The 18,076-nt window shown below is 44.2% G+C and overlaps 1 protein-coding gene across 1 annotated transcript in view; it reads left to right on the forward strand.

Annotated features, from left to right (window-relative positions):
* Positions 1-18,076, forward strand: part of LOC112239810 (probable E3 ubiquitin-protein ligase HERC1) — a 211,754-nt gene that overhangs the window by 34,808 nt on the left and 158,870 nt on the right. Inside the window, 8 exon segments of the mRNA XM_042316629.1 lie at positions 1,054-1,276; positions 2,231-2,365; positions 2,960-3,125; positions 6,274-6,399; positions 7,415-7,624; positions 11,237-11,389; positions 15,207-15,339; positions 16,551-16,742. Coding sequence (XP_042172563.1) covers positions 1,054-1,276; positions 2,231-2,365; positions 2,960-3,125; positions 6,274-6,399; positions 7,415-7,624; positions 11,237-11,389; positions 15,207-15,339; positions 16,551-16,742 — 1,338 coding nt within the window.

An 18,076-nucleotide genomic window follows, 5' to 3' on the forward strand; every position in this document is an offset into this window, starting at 1 on the left:
AGAGAGAGACAGAGGTAGAAGGTAGTAGAGAGAGTGCTGAAAGAGAGAGACAGAGGTAGAAGGTAGTAGAGAGAGTGCTGAAAGAGAGAGACAGAGGTAGAAGGTAGTAGAGAGAGTGCTGAAAGAGAGAGACAGAGGTAGAAGGTAGTAGAGAGAGTGCTGAAAGAGAGAGACAGAGGTAGAAGGTAGTAGAGAGAGTGCTGAAAGAGAGAGACAGAGGTAGAAGGTAGTAGAGAGAGTGCTGAAAGAGAGAGACAGAGGTAGAAGGTAGTAGAGAGAGTGCTGAAAGAGAGAGACAGAGGTAGAAGGTAGTACAGAGGTAGAAGGTAGTAGAGAGTGTGCTGAAAGAGAGAGACAGAGGTAGAAGGTAGTAGAGAGAGTGCTGAAAGAGAGAGACAGAGGTAGAAGGTAGTAGAGAGAGTGCTGAAAGAGAGAGACAGAGGTAGAAGGTAGTAGAGAGAGTGCTGAAAGAGAGAGACAGAGGTAGAAGGTAGTAGAGAGAGTGCTGAAAGAGAGAGACTAGAAGGTAGTAGAGAGAGTGCTGAAAGAGAGAGACAGAGGTAGAAGGTAGTAGAGAGAGTGCTGAAAGAGAGAGAGGTAGAAGGTAGAAGGTAGTAGTAGAGAGTGCTGAAAGAGAGAGACAGAGGTAGAAGGTAGTAGAGAGAGTGCTGAAAGAGAGAGACAGAGGTAGAAGGTAGTAGAGAGAGTGCTGAAAGAGAGAGACAGAGGTAGAAGGTAGTAGAGAGTGCTGAAAGAGAGAGACAGAGGTAGAAGGTAGTAGAGAGAGTGCTGAAAGAGAGAGACAGAGGTAGAAGGTAGTAGAGAGAGTGCTGAAAGAGAGAGACAGAGGTAGAAGGTAGTAGAGAGAGTGCTGAAAGAGAGAGACAGAGGTAGAAGGTAGTAGAGAGAGTGCTGAAAGAGAGAGACAGAGGTAGAAGGTAGTAGAGAGAGTGCTGAAAGAGAGAGACAGAGGTAGAAGGTAGTAGAGAGAGTGCTGAAAGAGAGAGACAGAGGTAGAAGGTCGTAGAGAGTTCCTATGATTGGATGATTTAATCAACTTGATGTCTATTTTTCCTCTCATCTCTCTGTCTCTCCTCCACCTAGACAATGAGGTGTATGCTTGGGGTAACAACTCCATGGGTCAGTGTGGCCAGGGTAACTCTACTGGTCCCATCACCAAGCCGAAGAAGGTGGTTGGTCTGGACGGTGTGGTCATCCAACAGATCTCAGCTGGTACCTCCCACAGCCTGGCATGGACCGCTCTGCCCAGGGACAGGTTGGTCCTGCTACCAGAACGCATAGAAATATAGCATGTAGAAGAGACACGATGCCCAGGGACAGGTCAGTATAGAAATATAGAAGAGACATGATGCCCAGGGACAGGCCAGTATAGAAATATAGCATTTAGAAGAGACACGATGCCCAGAGACATGTCAGTATAGAAATATAGCATTTAGAAGAGACACGATGCCCAGGGACAGGTCAGTATAGAAATATAGCATTTAGAAGAGACACGATGCCCAGGGACATGTCAGTATAGAAATATAGCATTTAGAAGAGACACGATGCCCAGGGACAGGTCAGTATAGAAATATAGCATTTAGAAGAGACACGGTGCCCAGGGACATGTCAGTATAGAAATATAGCATTTAGAAGAGACATAATGCCCAGGGACAGGTCAGTATAGAAATATAGCATGTTGAACACACAGCCTGGCATGGACCACTCTGCCCAGGGACAGGTACAGAACCATGGTCTTCTGAGGTCTGCCCCCATCCCAGTGGACCCCCCAGCCCAGTCCCACCCCCCATCCCAGTCCCAACCCCCATTCCAGGCCCCCCATCCAAGGCCCCCCCCCCATCCCAGTCCCCCCCCCATCCCATTCCAGGCCCCTCCATCCCAGGCCCCCCATCCCAGTCCCAACCCCCCCCATCCCAGTCCCCCCATTCCAGGCCCCCCCATTCCAGGCCCCCCATCCCAGTCCCAACCCCCATTCCAGGCCCCCCATCCCAGTCCCATCTCTATCCATGGTGCTTCTATGTGGAACACTGAGTCTGCTGCACCACAACCCTGGACTTCAGACCTCCAGGGGTCAGTGGGGACTGTTCCTACTGTACACACACACACACACACACACACACACACACACACACACACACACACACTGTTCACACGGACACACACAGACCCTATGAGATGATAATATTGTTGTGTTTTAATTGGTCGACAGACAGGTGGTAGCGTGGCACAGACCCTATTGTGTGGACCTGGAAGAAAGCACCTTCTCTCACCTGCGTTCCTTCCTAGAGCGCTACTGTGACGGCATCAACAGCGAGGTGCCACCCCTCCCCTTCCCCTCCTCCTGGTAGGTACTGGTACTGCAGGCACCCCTACAGGGAACCCTACAGGGAACCCTACAGGGAGCTCACTGTAAAGACAGGAATGAAATCGTTGGAACCGTGTCATGGATACAATGTGTTTAGTGGGGTTCCATTCATTCTAAACCTTCCGTCCTGAAGACGTGAAATGACAGCAGCCTCCACCACGCTGACTATTCATCTGAGGCATTAATAGTCCCGTAAGACCACGGAAAACACAATAAGGTTTGAGTGTATGTAAACTTCTGACCCACTGGGAATGTGATGAAAGAAATACAAGCTGAAATAAAACATTCTCTCTACTATTATTCTGACATTTCACATTCTTAAAATAAAGTGGTGATTCTAACTGACCTTAAACGTGCATTTTTTTACTAGGATTAAATGTCAGGAACTGTGAAAAACTGAGTTTAAATGTATTTGGCTAAGGTGTATGTAAACTTCCGACTTCAACTGTACATTCTGTAGCATTTTACTGATGCTACAATCAATGAAAACCGTTGCAATGCCTTTCTGCTGGGCTTCGTCTTCTGTCTTATCAGGACAGTATCATAACACTCTGACGCACCACTTCATTACAGGGAGCATCACAACTTCCTGAAACTCTGCCTTCGACTGCTGTCCAATCACCTGGCTTTGGCTCTGGCCGGGGGAGTGGCCACCAGTATCCTAGGGCGACAGGCCCGCCCCCTCCGGAACCTTCTCTTCAGACTGATGGATTCCTCTGTTCCTGATGAGATCCAAGAGGTGAACACCGGCTCACACAGTAACCACTAGATCAGCTGTTCCTTTGAAGGGTGTCTGTATACAGCCCGAATGTTAACAATATAGATTTAACTATAAACCCTCAAAACACTACATCTCTACTTACCGGACAACATTACCTTTCAGACTAGAGATGACAATATGGACTCTGGATATGTGAAGCAACAAGGCACAATCTGTTGACTGACTGGTCTGAACTTGACTATTTGCCAGGTCCCTGACCCGTTGGGGTTTTGTCCCTGAGCCAAACCCAGTGTCGCTGTGTTTTGGTTGTCAGGCTGGGATTGAGATCGATAGTCAAGCTGTTGTCTCCTCTCATTGTGTGTTTTGGTTGTCAGGCTGGGATTGAGATCGATAGTCAAGCTGTTGTCTCCTCTCATTGTGTGTTTTGGTTGTCAGGCTGGGATTGAGATCGATAGTCAAGCTGTTGTCTCCTCTCATTGTGTGTTTTGGTTGTCAGGCTGGGATTGAGATCGATAGTCAAGCTGTTGTCTCCTCTCATTGTGTGTTTTGGTTGTCAGGCTGGGATTGAGATCGATAGTCAAGCTGTTGTCTCCTCTCATTGTGTGTTTTGGTTGTCAGGCTGGGATTGAGATCGATAGTCATTGTGTGTTTTGGTTGTCAGGCTGGGATTGAGATCGATAGTCAAGCTGTTGTCTCCTCTCATTGTGTGTTTTGGTTGTCAGGCTGGGATTGAGATCGATAGTCAAGCTGTTGTCTCCTCTCGTTGTGTGTTTTGGTTGTCAGGCTGGGATTGAGATCGTCAAGCTGTTGTCTCCTCTCGTTGTGTGTTTTAGTCAAGATGTTGTCTCCTCTCATTGTGTGTTTTGGTTGTCAGGCTGGGATTGAGATCGATAGTCAAGCTGTTGTCTCCTCTCATTGTGTGTTTTGGTTGTCAGGCTGGGATTGAGATCGATAGTCAAGCTGTTGTCTCCTCTCATTGTGTGTTTTGGTTGTCAGGCTGGGATTGAGATCGATAGTCAGCTGTTGTCTCCTCTGTTGTCTCCTCTCATTGTGTGTTTTGGTTGTCAGGCTGGGATTGAGATCGATAGTCAAGCTGTTGTCTCCTCTCATTGTGTGTTTTGGTTGTCAGGCTGGGATTGAGATCGATAGTCAAGCTGTTGTCTCCTCTCGTTGTGTGTTTTGGTTGTCAGGCTGGGATTGAGATCGATAGTCAAGCTGTTGTCTCCTCTCATTGTGTGTTTTGGTTGTCAGGCTGGGATTGAGATCGATAGTCAAGCTGTTGTCTCCTCTCATTGTGTGTTTTGGTTGTCAGGCTGGGATTGAGATCGATAGTCAAGCTGTTGTCTCCTCTCATTGTGTGTTTTGGTTGTCAGGCTGGGATTGAGATCGATAGTCAAGCTGTTGTCTCCTCTCATTGTGTGTTTTGGTTGTCAGGCTGGGATTGAGATCGATAATCAAGCTGTTGTCTCCTCTCATTGTGTGTTTTGGTTGTCAGGCTGGGATTGAGATCGATAGTCAAGCTGTTGTCTCCTCTCGTTGTGTGTTTTGGTTGTCAGGCTGGGATTGAGATCGATAGGCAAGATGTTGTCTCCTCTCATTGTGTGTTTTGGTTGTCAGGCTGGGATTGAGATCGATAGTCAAGCTGTTGTCTCCTCTCATTGTGTGTTTTGGTTGTCAGGCTGGGATTGAGATCGATAGTCAAGATGTTGTCTCCTCTCATTGTGTGTTTTGGTTGTCAGGCTGGGATTGAGATCGATAGTCAAGCTGTTGTCTCCTCTCGTTGTGTGTTTTGGTTGTCAGGCTGGGATTGAGATCGATAGTCAAGCTGTTGTCTCCTCTCATTGTGTGTTTTGGTTGTCAGGCTGGGATTGAGATCGATAGTCAAGATGTTGTCTCCTCTCATTGTGTGTTTTGGTTGTCAGGCTGGGATTGAGATCGATAGTCAAGCTGTTGTCTCCTCTCATTGTGTGTTTTGGTTGTCAGGCTGGGATTGAGATCGATAGTCAAGATGTTGTCTCCTCTCATTGTGTGTTTTGGTTGTCAGGCTGGGATTGAGATCGATAGTCAAGCTATTGTCTCCTCTCGTTGTGTGGTGCTGTTGTTGTTTATGCCAGACTGTGTTTGAAACACTGTCTGTTGGGGGCCTGTGGTACGAAAAACTGAGTTTGTGGGACATCTGTGTAACCAGGCTGTGTTTGAGGCTCTAACACTGTGTCTCTGTGTTGTCAGGCTCTAACACTGTGTTGTGTTGTCAGACTCTAACACTGTGTCTCTGTGTTGTCAGGCTCTAACACTGTTTCTCTGTGTTGTCAGGCTCTAACACTGTTTCTCTGTGTTGTCAGGCTCTAACACTGTGTTGTCAGGCTCTAACACTGTGTTGTCAGGCTCTAACACTGTTTCTCTGTGTTGTCAGGCTTTAACACTGTTTCTCTGTGTTGTCAGGCTCTAACACTCAGGCTCTAACACTGTTTCTCTGTGTTGTCAGGCTCTAACACTGTGTTGTCAGGCTCTCTGTGTTGTCAGGCTCTAACACTGTGTCTCTGTGTTGTCAGGCTCTAACACTGTGTTGTCAGGCTCTAACACTGTGTTGTCAGGCTCTAACACTGTGTCTCTGTGTTGTCAGGCTCTAACACTGTGTTGTCGGGCTCTAACACTGTGTTGTCAGGCTCTAACACTGTTTCTCTGTGTTGTCAGGCTCTAACACTGTTTCTCTGTGTTGTCAGGCTCTAACACTGTTTCTCTGTGTTGTCAGGCTCTAACACTGTTTCTCTGTGTTGTCAGGCTCTAACACTGTTTCAGGCTCTAACACTGTGTTGTCAGGCTCTAACACTGTTTCTCTGTGTTGTCAGGCTCTAACACTGTGTTGTCAGGCTCTAACACTGTGTTGTCAGGCTCTAACACTGTGTCTCTGTGTTGTCAGGCTCTAACACTGTGTTTCTGTGTTGTCAGGCTCTAACACTGTGTTGTCAGGCTCTAACCCTGTGTCTCTGTGTTGTCGGGCTCTAACCCTGTGTCTCTGTGTTGTCGGGCTCTAACCCTGTGTCTCTGTGTTGTCGGGCTCTAACCCTGTGTCTCTGTGTTGTCAGGCTCTAGCACTGTGTCTCTGTGTTGTCAGGCTCTAGCACTGTGTCTCTGTTGTGTTGACCCATCTCTGTGTTTTCTCTAGGCTGTGATTGAGACTCTGTCTGTGGGGGCCACTATGCTGTTACCTCCTCTGAGAGAGAGGATGGAGCTTCTCCACTCCCTGCTGCCCCAGGGACCTGACAGATGGGAGAGTCTGTCTAAAGGACAGGTATAGTACATAGATGTATTGCACGTTGGTCTGAACAACGCCATTTACCTGTGACTATATCAATAAGGCCCTAGTTATATTTAGTCAATAAGGCCCTAGTTCTATTTAAGCAATAAGGCCCTAGTTCTATTTAAGCAATAAGGCCCTATTTAGTCAATAAGGAGTTCTATTTGCAATAAGGCCCTAGTTCTATTTGGTCAATATACCATGCCCTAGTTCTATTTAGTCAATAAGGCTGTTCTTAGTTCATTTAGTCAATAAGGCCCTAGTTCTATTTAGTCAATAACAGTTCAGAGTGCCTGGAGTTCACAGCCCTAGTTCTATTTAAGCAATAAGGCCGTGGTATATGGTCAATATAGACCATATACCACAAAGTGCCTGGACACAGGTGCCTTAATGCTATTTTATACAACAGGTGGGTCTAATCCTGAATGCTGATTGGTTAAAACCGCATTCCAGCCGGTGTCTATTCCACAAGTTACCACCGGCTAAATCTATGACGTTAAAAATGCCTATTTACTCTGTTCCATCTGACTCCGCAATACAACATTTCGTCAGCCCAGCCAGGCAATTTATGAACTTGATCTCCACTATGAAAAGCATCTAGACATTATCTCACATGTCTTTTAGACTAACATTTAGTTTTCAACACAGATTTGTATAAACCTTTCTGTTTGTCACTCTGATATTTGCAATATTGTTTCAATATTCAAATTGAATCTCCAGCTGTCTCATAGTGATGAACGTGTCGGGAGTCGGGACAGACGGGCAGGAAGCTTTTCTCAGCCTGTCAAAATCATGAATCAGCATCATCTTTTTGGATTAAAATATACAAATAAATGTCCAAATAAAACGAAGTGCAGGTTTGGGAAAAGCTGCTCCAAACGTTCCCAAGTCAAAATGCTGCCATAGATCGATAGATAGCTGACTTCTGTGTATCTCTCTTCAGCTGCATCCTGTCCCTGCCTCTGACCCCTGACCTCTAACCTATGACCCTTGACCCTGTGTTTCCCAGAGGATGCAACTGGACATCATTCTGACTTCGCTCCAGGACCACACCCACGTAGCATCCCTCTTGGGGTTCAGCTGTCCCCCCGAGGCCCCCGAGGCCCTGGCCTCCTCCTGCGGCCTGGACCCCTCCTACGGAGCCCCCGGCACCAACCCTGACACACACCTGGCTGAGATCCTAATGAAGACCCTGCTCAGGAACCTGGGCTTCTACACGGTGAGGAGAGAGGCAGCCTAGTTGTTCCAGATCATTCTGTCTTACAGTGGCTTGCGAAAGTATTCACCCCCATGGCATCTTTCCTATTTTGTTGCCTTACAACCTGGAATTAAAATAGATTTTTGGGGGGGTTTGTATCATTTGATTTACACAACATGCCTACCACTTTGAAAATACTGAATATTTTTTGTGAAACAAACCAGAAATAAGACAAAAAAACAGAAAACCTGAGCGTGCTTAACTATTCACCCCCCCAATGTCAATATTTTGTATAGCCACCTTTTGCAGCAATTACAGCTGTAAGTCTCTTGGGGTATGTCTCTATAAGCTTGGCACATCTAGCCACTGGGATTTTTGCCCATTCTTCAAGGCAAAACTGGTCCAGCTCCTTCAAGTCGGATGGGTTCCGCTGATGTACAGCAATCTTTATGTCATACCACAGATATAATTGAATTGAGTTCTGGGCTTTGACTGGGCCATTCCAAGACATTGTGGGGATGGTGTTCTCGGGGTGATGAGAGATGTTGGGTTTGCACCAGACATAGCGTTTTGTTCTTGATGGCCAAAAAGCTACATTTTAGTCTCATTTGACCAGAGTACCTTCTTCCATATTTTTGGGGAGTCTCCCACATGCCTTTTGGCGAACACTAAAAGTGTTTACTTATTTCTTTCCTTAAGCAATGGCTTTTTTCTGGCCACTCTTCCATAAAGCCCAGCTCTGTTGAGTGTACGGCTTAAAGTGGCCCTATGGACAGATACTCCAATCTCCGCTGTGGAGCTTTGCAGCTCCTTCAGGGTTATCTTTGGTGTCTTTGTTGGCTCTCTGATTAATGCCCTCCTTGCCTGGTCCGTGAGTTTTGGATGATGATGGATTTAATGGTGCTCCGTGGGATGTTCAACGTTTCTGATATGTTTTATAACCCAACCCTGATCTGTACTTCTCCACAACGTTGACCCTGACCTGTTTGGAGAGCTCCTTGGTCTTCATGGTGCCCCTTGCTTAGTGGTGCCGCTTGCTTAGTGGTGCCGCTTGCTTGGTGGAGCCCCTTGCTTGGTGGAGCCCCTTGCTTGGTGGTGTCCCTTGCTTGGTGGTGTCCCTTGCTTAGTGGTGCCGCTTGCTTGGTGGAGCCCCTTGCTTGGTGGAGCCCCTTGCTTGGTGGAGCCCCTTGCTTGGTGGAGCCCCTTGCTTGGTGGAGCCCCTTGCTTGGTGGTGTCCCTTGCTTGGTGGTGTCCCTTGCTTAGTGGAGCCCCTTGCTTGGTGGTGCCCCTTGATTGGTGGTGCCCCTTGATTGGTGGTGCCCCTTGCTTAGTGGTGTTGCAGACTCTGGGGCCTTTCAGAACAGGTGTATATATACTGAGATCATGTGACAGATCATGTGACACTTAGATTGCACACGGGTGGACTTTATTTAACTAATTATGTGACTTCTGAAGGTAATTGGTTAAACTAGATATTATTTAGGAGCTTCACAGCAGAGGGGGTGAAAACATACGTACCACTTCTCCATTTATTTATTTAATCATTTTTAAATAATAAAATAAAAGTTATTTTTTCATTTCACTTCACCAATTTGGACTATTTTGTGTATGTCCATGACATGAAATCCAAATAAAAAATAAATTAAAATTACAAGTTGTAATGCCACAAAATAGGAAAAAAGCCAAGAGGGATGAATACGTTTACAAGGCGCTGTAGCTCATAGAGAGGACAGAGGTACTTTATTAGCCCAGCTCTTCACAGACTACACCTCTCTCTACTAGATTTGGGGGAATCTCTATTAGTTCTGCCGATCTGTCAATCATCCAGTATGTCCTCTACCGTTGTTTAGGCAGGGGGGAGGGCCCTACGTTTTGTTGCCTCAGGATTAAAGGTAGGGAATGGATGGAGAGACAAAACCCTGCTCCATTTTTCTTGGGAGTCTTCCAGTCTATGATTAGACCTGCAATAGGGTACGGCGGTAATAAAATGATTCAACCATTGAACACTGAGTAGACTGTTTACCTCTCCTCTCCTCTCCTCTCCTCTCCTCTCCTCTCCTCTCCTCTCCTCTCCTCTCCTCTCCTCTCCTCTCCTCTCCTCTCCTCTCCTCTCCTCTCCTCTCCTCTCCTCTCCTCTCCTCTCCTCTCCTCTCCTCTCCTCTCCTGGCTGATCCATGTTATTATTACAGCATATTGTTCTTCCTGGCTGCAGCCAAAGTCCAAATGGCACCATATTCCCTATATAGTGCACTATTTTGTCCAGAGCCCAATGGCACCCTATTCCCTATATAGTGCACTACTTTTGACCAGAGCCCTGTGTAGGGAATAGGGTGGTATTTGTGACCCTAACAGTCATCACTGCCTCCTCTCCTAAGATGGTGTTTTTTATGGATCATGAACCATGAGTCCACCGCCTCTCTTCTCCACCTGCAGAGACATGCTGGGCAGAGCTAATTCATCTAGCTTCTGATGTGGCTGTTACCCTGCTAATTCATCTAGCTTCTGATGTGGCTGTTACCCTGCTAGTTCATCTAGCTTCTGATGTGGCTGTTACCCTGCTAATTCATCTAGCTTCTGATGTGGCTGTTACCCTGCTAATTCATCTAGCTTCTGATGTGGCTGTTACCCTGCTAATTCATCTAGCTTCTGATGGTGGCTGTTACCCTGCTAATTCATCTAGCTTCTGATGTAGCTGTTACCCTGCTAATTCATCTAGCTTCTGATGTAGCTGTTACCCTGCTAATTCATCTAGCTTCTGATGTAGCTGTTACCCTGCTAATTCATCTAGCTTCTGATGTAGCTGTTACCCTGCTAATTCATCTAGCTTCTGATGTAGCTGTTACCCTGCTAATTCATCTAGCTTCTGATGTAGCTGTTACCCTGCTAATTCATCTAGCTTCTGATGTAGCTGTTACCCTGCTAATTCATCTAGCTTCTGATGTAGCTGTTACTCTGGGAGTCTTTCTCCTGGGTGGTAGATGTAGCTGTTAGTTTATCTAGTTTATCTCCTGGGTGTTAGATGTGGCTGTTACCCTGCTAGTTTATGTCCTGGGTGGTAGATGTAGCTGTTACCCTGCTAGTTTATCTCCTGGGTGGTAGATGTGTCTGTTACCCTGCTAGTTTATCTCCTGGGTGGTAGATGTAGCTGTTACCCTGCTAGTTTATCTCCTGGGTGGTAGATGTAGCTGTTAGTTTATCTAGTTTATGTCCTGGGTGGTAGATGTGGCTGTTACCCTGCTAGTTTATGTCCTGGGTGGTAGATGTGGCTGTTACCCTGCTAGTTTATCTCCTGGGTGGTAGATGTGGCTGTTACCCTGCTAGTTTATGTCCTGGGTGGTAGATGTGGCTGTTACCCTGCTAGTTTATCTCCTGGGTGGTAGATGTGGCTGTTACCCTGCTAGTTTATGTCCTGGGTGGTAGATGTGGCTGTTACCCTGCTAGTTTATCTCCTGGGTGGTAGATGTGGCTGTTACCCTGCTAGTTTATCTCCTGGGTGGTATTAAGTAGCAGATCTGTGCTTCTCTCTCTTGTTGCCTGGATATTGTGTGTGTGTGTGTGTGTGTGTGTGTGTGTGTGTGTGTGTGTGTGTGTGTGTGTGTGTGTGTGTGTGTGTGTGTGTGTGTGTGTGTGCAGGACCAAGCGTTTGGGGAACTAGAGAAGAACAGTGACAAGCTGCTCCAGGGAACGTCTTCCTCAGACAGCAGTCAGCCGGCCCATCTCCACGAGCTGCTCTGTTCCCTACAAAAACAACTGCTGGCATACTGCCACATCAACTGTGTTACTGAGGTACGCAGGGACACACACACACACTGGGCATGCACACATACACACACTGGGCGTGCATACACACACACACACACACACACACACACACTGGGCATGCATACACACACACACACACTGGGCATGCATACACACACACACACACTGGGCGTGCATACACACACACACACACACACACACACACACACACACACACACACTGGGCATGCACACACACACACACACACACACACACACACACACACACACACACACACTGGGCATGCACACACACACACACACTGGGCATGCACACACACACACACACACACACACTGTGCATGCATACACACACACACACACGTTTTCTCAGATATTTTATACTGTGACCATCACAATCCCATTCACAGAGCTGAAGCTTGACAAAGCAGACCCTGTTACTCTGTTATTTTATCTCCTGGGTGGTAGATGTGGCTGTCACTCATTCACAGAGCTGAAGACAAAGCAGACCTTTTATGCAACAGATTTGAGTTTTATTAATGAATGAAAGATGGTTCCCTGTTTATGATGGTCTCTGTCATATGTTTGTGTTCACAACTCTAGTAGTAGTAATAGTTAGTAACATGGTCCTGGTCTATAATACCTCCACAAATCTAGCAGTAGTAATAGTTAGTAACATTGTTCTGGTCTATAATACCTCCACAACTCTAGTAGTAGTATTAGTGATAGTTAGTAACATTGTCCTGGTCTATATTACCTCCAGTAGTAATAGTTAGTAACATTGTCCTGGTCTATAATACCTCCAGAACTCTAGTAGTAGTAATAGTTAGTAACATTGTCCTGGTCTATATTACCTCCAGTAGTAATAGTTAGTAACATTGTCCTGGTCTATAATACCTCCAGAACTCTAGTAGTAGTAATAGTTAGTAACATTGTCCTGGTCTATAATACCTCCAGAACTCTAGTAGTAGTAATAGTTAGTAACATTGTCCTGGTCTATAATACCTCCAGAACTCTAGTAGTAGTAATAGTAATAGTTAGTAACATTGTCCTGGTCTATAATACCTCCAGAACTCTAGTAGTAGTAATAGTTAGTAACATTGTCCTGGTCTATATTACCTCCAGAACTCTAGTAGTAGTAGTAGTAATAGTTAGTAACATTGTCCTGGTCTATATTACCTCCAGTAGTAATAGTTAGTAACATTGTCCTGGTCTTTAATACCTCCAGAACTCTAGTAGTAGTAATAGTTAGTTAGTAACATTGTCCTGGTCTATAATACCTCCAGAACTCTAGTAATAGTAATAGTTAGTAACATTGTCCTGGTCTATAATACCTCCAGAACTCTAGTAGTAGTAATAGTTAGTAACATTGTTCTGGTCTATAATACCTCCAGAACTCTAGTAGTAGTAATAGTTAGTAACATTGTCCTGGTCTATATTACCTCCAGAACTCTAGTAGTAGTAATAGTTAGTAACATTGTCCTGGTCTATATTACCACCAGAACTCTAGTAGTAGTAATAGTAATAGTTAGTAACATTGTTCTGGTCTATAATACCTCCAGAACTCTAGTAGTAGTAATAGTTAGTTAGTAACATTGTCCTGGTCTATAATACCTCCAGAACTCTAGAAGTAATAGTTAGTAACATTGTTCTGGTCTATAATACCTCCAGAACTCTAGTAGTAGTAATAGTTAGTAACATTGTCCTGGTATATAATACCTCCAGAACTCTAGTAGTAGTAATAGTTAGTTAGTAACATTGTTCTGGTCTATAATACCTCCAGAACTCTAGTAGTAGTAATAGTTAGTTAGTAACATTGTCCTGGTCTATAATACCTCCAGAACTCTAGTAGTAGTAATAGTAATAGTTAATAACATTGTCCTGGTCTATAATACCTCCAGAACTCTAGTAGTAGTAATAGTTAGTAACATTGTTCTGGTCTATAATACCTCCAGAACTCTAGTAGTAGTAATAGTTAGTTAGTAACATTGTCCTGGTCTATAATAACTCCAGAACTCTAGTAGTAGTAGTAGTAATAGTTAATAACATTGTTCTGGTCTATAATACCTCCAGAACTCTAGTAGTAGTACTAGTAATAGTTAGTAACATTGTCCTGGTATATAATACCTCCAGAACTCTAGTAGTAGTACCTCCAGAACCAGTAGTAATAGTTAGTAACATTGTCCTGGTCTATAATACCTCCAGAACTCTAGTAAGTTAGTAACATTGTCCTGGTCTATAATAGAACTCTAGTAATAGTAATAGTTAGTAACATTGTCCTGGTCTATAATACCTCCAGAACTCTAGTAGTAGTAATAGTTAGTAGTCTATAATACCTCCAGAACTCTAGTAGTAGTAATAGTTAGTAACATTGTCCTGGTCTATATTATCCAGAACTCTAGTAGTAGTAATAGTTAGTAACAGAACTCCAGAACTCTAGTAGTAGTAATAGTAATAGTTAGTAACATTGTTCTGGTCTATAATACCTCCAGAACTCTAGTAGTAGTAGTAGTAATAGTTAGTAACATTGTTCTGGTCTATAATACCTCCAGAACTCTAGTAGTAGTAATAGTTAGTAACATTGTCCTGGTCTATAACTCCAGAACTCTAGTAGTAGTAATAGTTAGTTAGTAACATTGTTCTGGTCTATAATACCTCCAGAACTCTAGTAGTAGTAATAGTTAGTTAGTAACATTGTCCTGGTCTATAATACCTCCAGAACTCTAGTAGTAGTAATAGTAATAGTTAATAACATTGTCTGGTCTATAATACCTCCAGAACTCTAGTAGTAGTAATAGTTAGTAACATTGTTCTGGTCTATAATACCTCCAGAACTCTAGTAGTAGTAATAGTTAGTTAGTAACATTGTCCTGGTCTATAATAACTCCAGAACTCTAGTAGTAGTAGTAGTAATAGTTAATAACATTGTTCTGGTCTATAATACCTCCAGAACTCTAGTAGTAGTACTAGTAATAGTTAGTAACATTGTCCTGGTATATAATACCTCCAGAACTCTAGTAGTAGTAATAGTTAGTTAGTAACATTGTTCTGGTCTATAATACCTCCAGAACTCTAGTAGTAGTAGTAGTAATAGTTAGTTAGTAACATTGTCCTGGTCTATAATACCTCCAGAACTCTAGTAGTAGTAATAGTAATAGTTAGTAACATTGTCCTGGTCTATAATACCTCCAGAACTCTAGTAGTAGTAATAGTTAGTAACATTGTCCTGGTCTATAATACCTCCAGAACTCTAGTAGTAGTAGTAGTAATAGTTAGTAACATTGTCCTGGTCTATAATACCTCCAGAACTCTAGTAGTAGTAGTAGTAATAGTTAGTAACATTGTCCTGGTCTATAATACCTCCAGAACTCTAGTAGTAGTAATAGTAATAGTTAGTAACATTGTCCTGGTCTATAATACCTCCAGAACTCTAGTAGTAGTAATAGTTAGTTAGTAACATTGTCATGGTCTATAATACCTCCAGAACTCTAGTAGTAGTAGTAGTAATAGTAATAGTTAGTAACATTGTTCTGGTCTATAATACCTCCAGAACTCTAGTAGTAGTAATAGTAATAGTTAGTAACATTGTTCTGGTCTATAATACCTCCAGAACTCTAGTAGTAGTAATAGTAATAGTTAGTAACATTGTTCTGGTCTATAATACCTCCAGAACTCTAGTAGTAGTAGTAATAGTAATAGTTAGTAACATTGTTCTGGTCTATAATACCTCCAGAACTCTAGTAGTAGTAATAGTTAGTAACATTGTTCTGGTCTATAATACCTCCAGAACTCTAGTAGTAGTAATAGTTAGTAACATTGTTCTGGTCTATAATACCTCCAGAACTCCAGCAGTGTGGCTCTGCTCCATAAGCACCTCCAGCTGCTGCTGCCCCACGCTACAGACATCTTCTCCCGCTCTGCCACCCTGCTGCAGGAGAGCTCCTGGAATGGCAGCATCAGAGGGAAACTACGAGGTTATTATGTCTACTACTGTATCACTCTGTCTGTGTCTATCTGCCCCCCCCCCTATCTCTCCCCTCTCTCTCCTTCTCCCTCTTTCTCCATCTCCCCCTCTCTCGCTCTATCTCTCTCTCTCTTTCTCTCTCTTTCTCTCTCTCTCTCACTTTCTCTCTCTCTCTCACTTTCTCTCTCTCACTTTCTCTCTCGCTCTCTCTTTCCCTCTCTCCTTCGCTGTATAATTTGCAAATAAATTCATTACAAATCCTACAATGTGATTTTCTGGATTTTTTTTCCCTCATTTTGTCTGTCATAGTTGAAGTGTACCTATGATGAAAATTACAGGCCTCTCATCTTTTTAAGTGGGAGAACTTGCACAATTGGTGGCTGACTAAATACTTTTTTGCCCCACTGTACATGTCACTTCCTGGTTTATTATCTCTCTGTCTCTGTTCTAGATGTGATATACATGTCACTTCCTGGTTTATTAACTCTGTCTGTCTCTGTCCTAGATGTGATCTACGTGTCACTTCCTGGTTTATTAACTCTGTCTGTCTCTGTTCTAGATGTGATGTACATGTCACTTCCTGGTTTATTATCTCTCTGTCTGTCTCTGTTCTAGATGTAATGTACATGTCACTTCCTGGTTTATTAACTCTCTGTCTGTCTCTATTCTAGATGAGATGTACATGTCACTTCCTGGTTTATTAACTCTCTCTCTGTCTCTATTCTAGATGAGATGTACATGTCACTTCCTGGTTTATTAACTCTCTGTCTGTCTCTATTCTAGATAAGATGTACATGTCACTTCCTGGTTTATTAACTCTGTCTGTCTCTGTCCTAGATGTGATCTACGTGTCACTTCCTGGTTTATTATCTCTCTGTCTGTCTCTATTCTAGATGAGATGTACATGTCACTTCCTGGTTTATTATCTCTCTGTCTCTGTTCTAGATGTGATGTACATGTCACTTCCTGGTTTATTATCTCTCTGTCTCTGTTCTAGATGTGATGTACATGTCACTTCCTGGTTTATTAACTCTCTGTCTGTCTCTGTCCTAGATGTGATCTACGTGTCACTTCCTGGTTTATTATCTCTCTGTCTGTCTCTATTCTAGATGAGATGTACATGTCACTTCCTGGTTTATTATCTCTCTGTCTGTCTCTGTTCTAGATGTGATGTACATGTCACTTCCTGGTTTATTAACTCTCTGTCTATCTCTGTTCTAGATGTGATCTACGTGTCTGCAGCAGGCAGTATGCTGTGTCAGATCGTCAACAGTCTACTACTACTACCAGTGTCTGTAGCCAGACCTCTGCTGAGCTACCTGCTAGACCTGCTGCCTCCTCTAGACTGTCTCAACAGACTGCTGCCTGCTGCCACACCGTTGGAAGACCAGGAGCTGCAGTGGCCTCTACATGGTGAGGAGATAGAGATAGAGCTGTAGTGGTCTCTACATGGTGAGGAGATAGAGCTGTAGTGACCTCTACATGGTGAGGAGATAGAGATAGAGGTGTAGTGACCTCTACATGGTGAGGAGATAGAGGTGTAGTGACCTCTACATGGTGAGGAGATAGAGATAGAGGTGTAGTGACCTCTACATGGTGAGGAGATAGAGGTGTAGTGACCTCTACATGGTGAGGAGATAGAGGTGTAGTGACCTCTACATGGTGAGGAGATAGAGATGTAGTGACCTCTACATGGTGAGGAGATAGAGATAGAGGTGTAGTGACCTCTACATGGTGAGGAGATGGAGGTGTAGTGACCTCTACATGGTGAGGAGATAGAGATAGAGGTGTAGTGACCTCTACATGGTGAGGAGATAGAGGTGTAGTGACCTCTACATGGTGAGGAGATAGAGATAGAGGTGTAGTGACCTCTACATGGTGAGGAGATGGAGATGTAGTGGTCTCTACATGGTGAGGAGATAGAGATAGAGGTGTAGTGACCTCTACATGGTGAGGAGATAGAGATGTAGTGGTCACTACATGGTGAGGAGATAGAGATAGAGGTGTAGTGACCTCTGCATGGTGAGGAGATAGAGATAGAGGTGTAGTGACCTCTGCATGGTGAGGAGATAGAGATGTAGTGACCTCTACATGGTGAGGAGATAGAGCTGTAGTGACCTCCACATGGTGAGGAGGATAGAGCTGTAGTGGTCTCTACATGGTGAGGAGATAGAGGTGTAGTGACCTCCACATGGTGAGGAGATAGAGATAGAGGTGTAGTGACCTCTACATGGTGAGGAGATAGAGATAGAGGTGTAGTGACCTCCACATGGTGAGGAGATAGAGATAGAGGTGTAGTGACCTCTACATGGTGAGGAGATAGAGATAGAGGTGTAGTGACCTCTACATGGTGAGGAGATAGAGATAGAGGTGTAGTGACCTCCACATGGTGAGGAGATAGAGGTGTAGTGACCTCTACATGGTGAGGAGATGGAGGTGTAGTGACCTCTACATGGTGAGGAGATAGAGATAGAGGTGTAGTGACCTCTACATGGTGAGGAGATAGAGGTGTAGTGACCTCTACATGGTGAGGAGATAGAGGTGTAGTGACCTCTACATGGTGAGGAGATAGAGATAGAGGTGTAGTGACCTCTACATGGTGAGGAGATAGAGGTGTAGTGACCTCTACATGGTGAGAGATAGAGGTGTAGTGACCTCCACATGGTGAGGAGATAGAGATAGAGGTGTAGTGACCTCCACACATGGTGACCTCTACATGGTGAGAGATAGAGGTGTAGTGACCTCTA

This window comes from Oncorhynchus tshawytscha, unplaced genomic scaffold (assembly GCF_018296145.1).
Source record: "Oncorhynchus tshawytscha isolate Ot180627B unplaced genomic scaffold, Otsh_v2.0 Un_contig_1793_pilon_pilon, whole genome shotgun sequence".
NCBI lineage: Eukaryota > Metazoa > Chordata > Actinopteri > Salmoniformes > Salmonidae > Oncorhynchus > Oncorhynchus tshawytscha.